Here is an 11407-nt window from a genome sequence, read left to right as displayed (position 1 = left end):
ACATATTAATAATAATGTAATGTAAACATACAGCATTTTAAATGTAGCAATTAAAAGCATGGGTCTAAAACTACAAGTAACTTCATGGAAAAAATGATAGCCTACTTGCAGTGTTAGCTGCAAGTAGTTTTACTCCACATGCATTTATTTGAAAACTCAATTAGCCTACTAGTTACTTTTTAGATTGTATTATTACAAAACATACACTAAACAACGTCAGTCCTATATTTCTATATTGCAATATTGATACTTAAGTAAAAAACATGTACTTTCCCACACTGCCTACTAAGGTTCCACTCAACTCATCTGTGCAGTGTGCACTGACAGATAACCTAGTGGGGGAGTGGTTAGTGGGTGGGGGAGTGATTATGCAAGCCATTAGGGGTGGAGACAAGTATCTATTGTCACGCCCATTCCTGGGGTTTCAGATGGTCATATCTTCTTCATTTTTTTTCTCCAATTTCAATGAACAATACATCATATGAAAGCTTACATTATGTAGTTTTATAATATGTAAATAAAAACGATGGCCCCCTTGTTTATCAAACCACTGGACTCGGTCACATATACGTAGCATAATAGGCCTATACCTAAAATATATGTCCAGTCGCTTCCCATCGATCTGTGACTGTGAGCAACTCGGGAGCGGCGGACAGGCGGTCAAAAATGAAATCATTGGTCTGAAATTCAACGGGAGTGGGCGGGAACGGGATTAATAAATCATTCCCGTGCATGCTGGGCTCTAACGTAATATGTACGGAATTTGTCAATCCGTGTTATTTCACCGTGTTTTGGTGAGATCAGGCTGGCATGTCTGTGTTTATAGAAGTGCCTCTGGCCTCTCCACCAGTCCCAGAGCCTCCTCCATGGTGTCTATAGAAGGTCTCTCCACCAGCCTCAGAGCCTCCTCCATGGTGTCTATAGAAGGTTTCTCCACCAGCCTCAGAGCCTCCTCCATGGTGTCTATAGAAGGTCTCTCCACCAGTCCCAGAGCCTCCTCCATGGTGTCTATAGAAGGTCTCTCCACCAGCCTCAGAGCCTCCTCTATGGTGTCTATAGAAGGTCTCTCCACCAGCCTCAGAGCCTCCTCCATGGTGTCTATAGAAGGTCTCTCCACCGGCCTCAGAGCCTCCCCCATGGTGTCTATAGAAGGTCTCTCCACCGGCCTCAGAGGATCGTGTCTCTCCACCAGCCTCAGAGCTTCGTGCATGCCGGCGGCGGACAGCTTGCGGTTGATGTTGCGATAGCGACAGCGCATCAGGTTGCTGTAGGTGGAGCGCAGGTCCCTGTTGGAGAAAGGAAGGTGTTTTATTTACATGGGTGATTTGTAGTGACGTGTCGGTCATGAACGAACGAATCAAAATAACTAGTTATTTTTGGTGAACGAAGCCGACCCGGTCACTTCCGTGAACGATCCGTTCTGAAATGCAAATGACGGGGAGTCGCCCGGCTGCTCTTCTCGTTCAGTGCGAGGCTGCGAGCCGGAGCCTGGAGGGCGGGGCCGTGCTCTCCGTCTCCGGGCTCCAACAGCGCACAACAGTTGCAGAGGAGAAGTGGGTGGTGACTGGTCATGCTGGTACATTGACCGAGGACACCGAAATGCATATTTCGTTCTTCGTTCAAAGTTTCGTTCTTCGTTCAAAGTGCTGTAACAGTATAACCGACCCGGATAAGGGGTCGTGATCGGTCATACTGGTACATTGACCGAGGAGACCGAAAGACCGAAATGCCTGAACGAAGTGCTGTAAACTAACTGTGAAGTGTGTACGAATTACTGACTTGGGTCTGACATTGTCTAGCATTGGAAACTCATACATTTCTTGGAAGGAAAGACCGACGAGTCTAATAATGCATGACTGACTGAATGACTGATTGTATTTGTAGCCCTCTGGTTGCAAATACAAATACTACTTGCAAGTGCAACAAACAACGTCATGATGATTAACGTAGAAACATTAAACTTTGATTGATTGATTGATTGATTGATTGATTGAAATATGTATTAACAGTTTGAATTACTTGTTTAGAAGAGGGTCCACCTTGTTCAATTCATCAAAGAGTGACAATCAAACAATAAGAGTGACTGGTTATTAAATTAGCTCTCTTCTGTTTAAATGTACTAGGCCTACTATTATGGTGATATTATAATATTATGGTGAAATTATAATATTATGGTGAATTGATATCAATGGAAAATAAACAGGCTAATACATACCAAAAAGAAAATGTATATATAATATGTAATTGTCGCGTTTATTCCGGGTGGTGGGCTCATTATAATATTAAGTGCCGACCCAGCTTATATTATATGTAACTTCATGTTGTGTTTTATGTATAGATGTTAGTGCTACTAAGGAAGTTCACTGCCTATACAGTAAATACTCTGTGTTATATAAGAACAGAAATCCTCTTATCAACCAATTACAGTATCTCAGGGATGTAGATATTAATACAGTTAATTGGGGGGTAAAATGTGTTATACCAACTAATACTATTGGAAATGCTTGGTGCATATACTATGGGTCACAGTGAAGTAAATAATTGATGACAATGGCATGAGGAAGTATCAGATGTCGAGAGGCGTGCTTTCACAGAGATAAGGCAGATGTGCAAGTTTCTTCTAGCTCATTCTAAGGCAATGTAATGAACAGGAGACATGGCGTTTGCGTAAGTCTTTATAATGTGTTAATAAGTACGGTTAAATGCTCTGTCATAATGACAACTTGGAGGAAGTGTGTGTTTGAGTAATATAACGGTGTGTGTTTAAATCACAAATTACCCATACCTGTTTGTTACACTCCTTTACGGAGGGTTGAATCAATAGTTAAACAAAGTTATGAAACAGCAAAGTTTAATTATATCCGTACAGTAATGCTATAAAAACATTAGGCTCCTTCTTTATACTAATAGCATTAATAGCATACAATTCATATTACCATAATTGGTTAGTATAGATTAAATATAGGAGGGGCTCAATAACCATGGAAACTAAAGGGATGGAGGGTAGAGGAATGGAGTTAATCAATGATAATATTTTATTTGTGGATATAAATTATATATTTCCCCTCAAATATCTTAGTTTTACCAACATTGTTAATGTGAAATAGTTTCTATATGCTTATTTATTTAAATTGTGATAATTGCTATAGCTATTGGAGCTCTGGTGGTCCCAGACAGACAGGGGACGTAAAGAGGAAATGTTCAAATGTTCAATGCTAATTGACAGTGCTACTCTGCTACTACCATAGACTGTAGGGGAGAAAATGGCTACTCCTAGCCGCACCAGAGGAGATTGGACCCCATCACTCCCAGATAAAATCCCATAGCCTGGAAGGACGATCGGCCTGGCTCGGCCAATGATTGAACGACTCGTTCGAGTGACTGGTGGGTCCGTGCGGGAGATCCTATAGCAGTAACCGCGCGAACGACCAAAATGACCGAAAAAACTTTTTAGTGAACGACCGAACCGTTCACTGAAAAGAACGAAAGTTCCCTCCACTGCCTACTCCAAACTGTTTCACACGTGTGTCTGCCCTGTCATGGACTATATTGCGGGAATATGGGGCTCAAACATGAATATGAACTTAAGGGACAAATGGTTTAGAATAGAGCCATACAGTATTTTCTGGTAGTGCATAACTTTGCGCCTGTATTGGCAATAACAGGAGACATGGGATGGGAGAAGTGTGAGATAAGGTGGAGAGGCAGCATGGTGGCTTTTTGGAATCGACTAATCAGAATGCCAGAGAACAGTTGTTAGGAAGATTTTCAACTGGGATGTATCAGTAAAAGGTGCATGTAGGTGCAATAGAGGACACTCTTGTAAGAACTGGGTTGCATGACAGTTTTCTAAATAACAGTATTGTAAACATATCCATGGTTAAAGACACACTTTATAGTTTATATCAGAACAAATGGTCACAGGACATATTGTACAAACCAAAGCTGAGAACATTTGTTATAATAAAAAGCTGTTATGCTAGTGAAAAGTATGTTTGTGCCCCATTATCCAAAAGACAAAGATATGCCCAACTTCATTCTGGGATTTTGCCCTTGCACCTTGAGACTGGTATAGGTACAGAGGAGTTACAGAAGAAGAACGTATTTGCACCTATTGTGATATAAATTATTTTCTATTGCCCGTTGTATCATGAGCTACGTCAAAAGTTATTTAACAGATGTAAAAATATAGATCTGATGTGGTTAAGTGACACAGAGCGACTGAGATGGATTTTTGAACATAAGATATTTGCATTAGCAGAATATATAGAGAAAGCTTGGGACATATGGACAAAGAAAACTTATATGTGATGTATTTTTTTCCGTTTATTTCTGTTCCGTTTTAGTTTTCATCAAATACTTTATATAGCTTCTGTGTGGGAAGTGAATGTGATATTGTTTATTTGTTTTTGGTGTCTTATAAGCCAGGGATGGGTCTTAACGACAAGACACAAAAATAAAGATTCATTCATTAATTAATTCACTGTAGTTGAAGAAAGGAAGGTGTTTTATTTAGTGTGTGGTGCTGTCACTACAAATTTGTTTTTTAACGCTGCCGTTTAAGATCCATATAAAGCTATATAAACGTGTGTGTGTGTGTGTGTGTGTGTGTGTGTGTGTGTGTGTGTATGTGTGTATATATATATATATATATATATATATATATACATCTTGGAAGTGTGGAGACGAGAGTGTGTCCCCCAACAGTGGAAAGATGCGAACATTGTGACCATCTACAAAAACAAAGGAGACAAATCCATCTGCTCCAACAGTAGGGGTATCTCCTTGTTGGCCATTGCTGGTAAAGTCCTAGCCAAGGTCATGCTCCGCAGACTCACATCAACAATAGCCGAACGGGTCACACCAGAATCACAGTGCGGTTTCAGAAAGGAAAGAGGGACAGTCGACATGATCTTTGTCACACGTCAACTCCAGGAGAAATGCAGGGAGCAGCACAAGGACTTGTTCATTGCATTCCTGGACCTCTCAAAAGCATTTGACACAGTGAACAGGGACCTGCTGTGGCAAGTGCTGAAGACATTTGGATGTCCACCCAAGTTTCTTACCATCCTTGAACAATTTCATTCCGGGGTGATGGCCAGCGTGGTAGTGGGGAGGCACAGTTCTGAGCCCTTTGGTGTACAGACTTGAGTAAGGCAGGGCTGTGTGCTAGCTCCAGTCATGTTCAACATCTTCCTGGTCTGTGTTACCACACTGTTACACAGGATTATGGAGGAACAGGCTGGAGTCACCATTGACGTCAGGCTGGATGGTAACCTGTTCAACATCAGGAGGTTACAGGCAACCACCAAGCTGCCCTCTGAAAACATCATTGAATTGCAGTATGCCGATGACTGTGCCCTTGTAGCCCACACACCAGAGGCCCTACAGAGCACTCTCTCTGCAGCTGTAACTGCATACAGCAGAATGGGTTTAACGATCAACACCCAGAAAACAGAGATCATCTGTCAGTTGAGTGCTGGCCTCCCATGCCAGCCAACAACCTTCACAGCACGAGGGAAACAACTGCTTACAGTTCCCACTTTTAAATACCTGGGATGGCTGACAACTTCACAATGGATGACGAGATCCAAAACCGCCTTAAACAAGCCTCAACATAATTTGGTCGTCTACGGAGAAGGGTGTTTTTGAACAGAGACATCAATCTCCACACCAAAGTGCTGGTGTACAAAGCAGTTTGCGTCCCCACACTGCTGTATGGATGTGAGTCATGGACCATCTACAGCCACCATCTCAGAAGCCTGGAGGCCTTCCATGTCAGATGTCTCCAGAAGATTCTCAGCATCACCTGGAAGGACAGAGTGCCACACACAGAGGTGTTGGAACGTGCAGGCAGCTGCAGCATGGAGTCTATCCTGAACCAACATCAACTCAGGTGGCTGGGTCATGTCATCCGTATGCCCAGCCATAGACTACCACGCAAAGTCCTCTACGGCCAGTTACATCTTGGTCAACGCAGTGCCGGTGGGCAGAAGAAGTGGTTCATAGACCAAATTAAGACCACACTGAAGAGAGGCCAGATCAACCCCTCTTCACTGGAGGAACTCGCTTCCTGTCGCGACCTCTGGCGTTCTCGCTCCGCACAGGGAGTGCAGCATAATGGAAAGCCAGCGCACACAACACCGTGCAGCAAAGCGTGCAAAGAGGCATGCCCGCAAAGCCACCCCTGTTCGCCCCAGTACCGCTTTCATATGCCTGGTCTGCAACCGTGACTGCGGATCCAGGATCGGACTATACAGTCACCAGAAGACTCACAAATAGTAGAAGATGGTCATCATCGGACACGATGGACAACCGACAAGCAAGCAAGTGTGTGTGTGTGTGTGTGTGTGTATATATATATATATATATATATATATATATATATATACGTCAGCTGCAGTCAATGTGTTAAATACCTGACCTGTTGAAGAAGGCGTAGACCAGCGGGTTGATGAGCGAGTTGGCGTAGCCCAGCCACAGCAGCGTCCTCTCCAGCCAGAGCGGCACGCAGCTGCACTCCACGCCGCAGACGAAGGGCCGCGCCGCAGACACCACGAAGAACGGCAGCCAGCAGACGGTGAACGCTCCGACCACCACGCCCAGCGTGGCCGCAGCCTTCTGCTCCCGCCTGAAGACCGACTGGTTCCTCTGACGCCTGTGTGGACGCACGCGATGATGCTGGTGGTGGTTCTGGGGGTGACGGAGCTGGTTCTGGGGGCGTTTTAGATGGTCTCGGTTGGTCTGCGGGGGCGGAAGTTGATGTCGGTGGGCTTGGGAGTGTGGCAGGTGATTCTGGGAGTATGGGTGGTGGTGTTGCTGCTTCAAAGCTCCAGACACACAGTCCGGGTTCTCCTCCTCTATCGTCTCTCCCTGATGACCTCCTCCTCTTCCTAGCGGTGGCGTCTCCTCCTCCACCTCACCCCCACCTCCTCCTCTCTCCAGCCACGCCTCCTCTCGGGGGAAGCCGCTGAAGATGGTGTGCTTGGCGGCACTGCGCTTGGCGGCGCTGTAGATGCGTTGGTACATGAACAGCATGACGGACGTCGGGATGTAGAATGCTACGGCTGTGGAGTAGACTGTGTAGCCCAGGTCCTGACTGATTAGACACACCTGTTAGAGGGAACACACAGGTCCTGACTGATTACACACACCTGTTAGAGGGAACACACAGCTCCTGACTGATTAGACACACCTGGTGGATAATAAATAAAAATAAATGATATATAAATGTGTACTTAAGTGCGGTACTTGAGTAAATGTACATGTAAAATGTATGTCCATTGTTGACATTGTGAGTAAATGTACATGGTGTATGTACTTGGTAAATGTACTGTATACCTGTCCATCGTTGACATTGTGAGCCCAGCCGAACAGCGGGGGGAGGGTGATTGACGCTGACAACAGCCACACACACACCATCATCCTGGACATGCCCCGCCCACTCTGACGAACTGGATACGTCAGCGGCTTGGTGATACCCAGGTACCTGAGAGAGAGACAGGCAGACAGACAGACAGGTTCATGACACCCAGGTACCTGAGAGAGAGACAAGCAGGCAGGCAGACAGACAGACAGGCCCAGGTACCTGAGAGAGTCATTGCCAATGTGAGCCGTAGCAGAATATGACGAGGAACCTCGTCTTTGGCAGGAAATTAGTTGTAATTGCCTTCAACATCTTGTTTGAAAGGACCAAACCTGCTTCTGATGATGTCACTGGTAGGCAGGTTTAAAGGACCAAACCTGCCTACCAATGATGTCACTGGTATAGGTGTCAAAGCATCTGTAGAGTAGCCAATAACATCACAGGAAAAAAATGTATTTTTGACCCGAGTTCATCTTGTGTGGTAGCTGGCCTTACTTATTTCTGTCATGCAAATGTTAAAGGACCAAACCTGCTTACAGATGATGTCACACCTAGGCAGGTTTCGGAACAATGCTGACGATGCAGAGTGTCACGGAGAGAGGGATGGGGTTAAACGATGACACACCTGTCGACGCTGATGACGCAGAGCGTCATGATGGAGGCGGTGCAGCACATGACGTCCATGGCGATGAACACGTTGCAGAATGGTCGTCCGAACAGCCAGCGTCCGCCCGTCAGGTCAGTGACACTGACGAACGGCATGACGCACAACGCCACGGAGAGGTCAGCCAGCGCCAGAGACACCACCAGGTAGTTGGACGGCTGCCGCAGCTTCTTGACCACGCACACCGACGTCACCACCAGCAGGTTACCACATGCTGTGGAGAGGGTGAGGAGGGAGAGAACCACGCCCAGCAGCACCTGTGGAATGATAGGAGAGCTAGTAGTAGTAGTAGTAGTAGTACTACTAGTAGTACTAGTAGCAGTAGTAGTAGTATTAGTAGTAGTAGTAGTAGCAGTAGTAGTATAGTGGTAGTAGTAGTAGTAGCAGTAGTAGTAGTAGTAGTAGTAGTAGTAGTAGCAGTAGTAGTATAGTGGTAGTAGTAGTAGTAGTAGTAGCAGTAGTAGTAGTAGTAGTAGTAGTAGTAGTAGTAGTAGTAGTAGTAGTAGCAGTAGTAGTATAGTGGTAGTAGTAGTAGTAGTAGTAGTAGTAGTAGTAGTAGTAGTAGTAGTAGTAGTAGTAGTAGTAGTATAGTGGTAGTAGTAGTAGTAGTAGTAGCAGCAGTAGTAGTAGTAGTAGTAGTAGTAGTAGTAGTAGTAGTAGTAGTAGTAGTAGTAGTAGTAGTAGTAGTAGTAGTAGTATAGTGGTAGTAGTAGTAGTAGTAGTAGTAGTAGTAGTAGTAGTAGTAGTAGTAGTAGTAGTATAGTAGTAGTAGTAGCAGTAGTAGTAGTAGTAGTAGTAGTAGTAGTAGTAGTAGTAGTAGTAGTAGTAGTATAGTGGTAGTAGTAGTAGTAGTAGCAGTAGTAGTAGTAGTAGTAGTAGTAGCAGTAGTAGTAGTAGTAGTAGTAGTAGTAGTAGTAGTAGTAGTAGTAGTAGTAGTAGTAGCAGTAGTAGTATAGTGGTAGTAGTAGTAGTAGTAGTAGCAGTAGTAGTAGTAGTAGCAGTAGTAGTATAGTGGTAGTAGTAGTAGCAGTAGTAGTAGTAGTAGTAGTAGTAGTAGTAGTAGTAGCAGTAGTAGTATAGTGGTAGTAGTAGTAGTAGTAGTAGTAGCAGTAGTAGTAGTAGTAGTAGTAGTAGTAGTAGTAGTAGTAGTAGCAGTAGTAGTAGTAGTAGTAGTAGTAGTAGTAGTAGTAGCAGTAGTAGTATAGTGGTAGTAGTAGTAGTAGTAGTAGTAGCAGTAGTAGTAGTAGTAGTAGTAGTAGTAGTAGTAGTAGTAGTAGTAGTAGTAGCAGTAGTAGTATAGTGGTAGTAGTAGTAGTAGTAGTAGTAGCAGTAGTAGTAGTAGTAGTAGTAGTAGTAGTAGTAGTAGTAGTAGCAGTAGTAGTATAGTGGTAGTAGTAGTAGTAGTAGTAGTAGCAGTAGTAGTAGTAGTAGTAGTAGTAGTAGTAGTAGCAGTAGCAGTAGCAGTAGCAGTAGCAGTAGCAGCAGTAGCAGTAGCAGTAGCAGCAGCAGCAGCAGCACCAGTAGCAGCAGCAGCAGCAGCAGCAGCAGCAGCAGCAGCAGCAGCAGCAGCAGCAGCAGCAGCAGTAGCAGCAGCAGCAGCAGTAGCAGTAGCAGCAGCAGCAGCAGCAGTAGCAGCAGCAGCAGCAGCAGTAGCAGTAGTAGCAGTAGCAGTAGCAGTAGCAGTAGTAGTAGTAGTAGTAGTAGTATTAGTAGTAGTAGTGGTAGTGGTGGTAGTACAGTACTAGTAGTAGTAGTAGTAGTAGTACTAGTAATATTAGTACTAGTAGTAGTACTAGTAGTGGGTCTCTCCTCACAGGGTCAGGACTCAGGAGAGACCCGCGCCCAGCAGAACCTGTGGAACGGTATAGGACACACCCGTCGATCAGAACTGCAAACTCACTCCCAATGTTCCGCCGTAGGCTTAAAACTCACCTCTTCAGACTCCATCTTAGCCCGTAGCACTTGCCCTAGCCTCTACGACCTTTCAGGTGTATGCAAAGTCTTAACTTATGTCATTTAGATAGTATTTTATGTAGACATAGCACTCTATAGTTTATATGCATAGTTTCATTATTTTTACTTACTTGTGATCCTAGATGATGACTATTTATATGTATTACCATGTTTTTATTCTTGCTTAGTGTAAATTGCTCCGGATTAAGAGCGTCTGATAAATATATTGAAAATTGTAGGAGGAAGAGGGTGGGCAGTATAGAAACCCCGCCTTCCAATGGCATCATAGATGGGGAATCAAAGCTAGAATACACAGGCTTTCTATTCCTGGAAATGTTGCATTCTATTGTCAGAAAACTGTCAGAATTTAGAAGATATTTGCATAATCTGGTCCTCATGTCTTAATGGGGACTGGATTACCAGTCCGGTGCCCAGACCGTTACGCTACGGCCTGGGCCTGGGTTAAAGTTCACTGTATTAATTACCTTCTCCACTGTGCCGTAGCTCAGGATGTGCTAATGCTAATGGTTAAAGTAGTACCTTCTCCACTGGGCTAGAGGAGGATGTGCTAATGGTTAAAGTAGTACCTTCTCCGCTGGACCATAGCTCAGAATGTGCTAATGCTAATGGTTAAAGTAGTACCTTCTCCACTGTGCCGTAGCTCAGAACGTGCTAATGCTAATGGTTAAAGTAGTACCTTCTCCACTGGGCCATAGCTCAGAATGTCCTCGGCACACCGGGTGGCGTTGGAGCCTGCAGAGGGGGAGGGGCCTAATGATGATGAGGAGGAGTCCATGAAAACCGGTCCAATGGGAACCTACACACAATGTGGCCACACCCCCTACAATGTTAAAACAAAGAAGGAAAAGTGTTTCGGAAAGATTATTAAGTACAGGCTGACAGATCAGGGCTTCTCAAACTGTATTAAGTTCCATTTGTTACACTCTCAGAGTTACAGACATGTAAGGCAGGCCTGTTCTCAACGTTTTTGGCTGGGGACCCCCGGAAATACCCGGAAATAATGTCTCGCAAAATTATAGGACAGCAATGTCACAAATGTTTTTTTTTTCTCAACTTTGAATGTTTCCCCTGAACATCTCAAAAGCTTTTTAAAGCTCGAATAACAACTAACTCCATGTAGTCAAAAGTTAACAGTACATTAAAAAAGATACAAAACTAGAGGTCTAACCTTGAGCTCTGTCTCCTCACGCCGCGTTCCATTCACTGTTCTGTTGCTGCGAACCTTCCTACTGTTGACTTTTATCTGTGTGTGTGTGTGTGTGTGTGTGTGTGTGTGTGTGTATGCACGTGCATGCGTGTCGTGTTGTGAGTGTCGTGACGACTTGTGCATTAAATGCACTAGTCGTCACGCACAAATACCCAGCACCACCCTCTCTTCTCCTCTCCAAGCCACCAAAACATCC

The 11407-nt window shown here is 44.4% G+C and overlaps 1 protein-coding gene across 1 annotated transcript; it reads right to left on the bottom strand.

Moving 5' to 3' along the window:
• Positions 1-820: 820 nt before the first annotated feature.
• Positions 821-10779, bottom strand: LOC310858024 (5-hydroxytryptamine receptor 7-like; the record flags this gene model as incomplete). The annotated part of the gene is made up of 5 exons (XM_083764071.1): positions 821-1286; positions 6425-7113; positions 7342-7489; positions 7992-8287; positions 10681-10779. 5 exons carry the CDS (start codon positions 10777-10779, stop codon positions 821-823), a joined length of 1698 nt encoding a protein of 565 aa, XP_083620197.1.
• Positions 10780-11407: the final 628 nt, after the last annotated feature.

This window comes from Protomyctophum parallelum, assembly GCF_964188405.1.
Source record: "Protomyctophum parallelum genome assembly, chromosome: 4".
Taxonomy (NCBI): domain Eukaryota; kingdom Metazoa; phylum Chordata; class Actinopteri; order Myctophiformes; family Myctophidae; genus Protomyctophum; species Protomyctophum parallelum.
The sequence above is the reverse complement of the archived record's forward strand: the minus strand, read 5'-3'. Positions and strand labels throughout refer to the sequence as shown.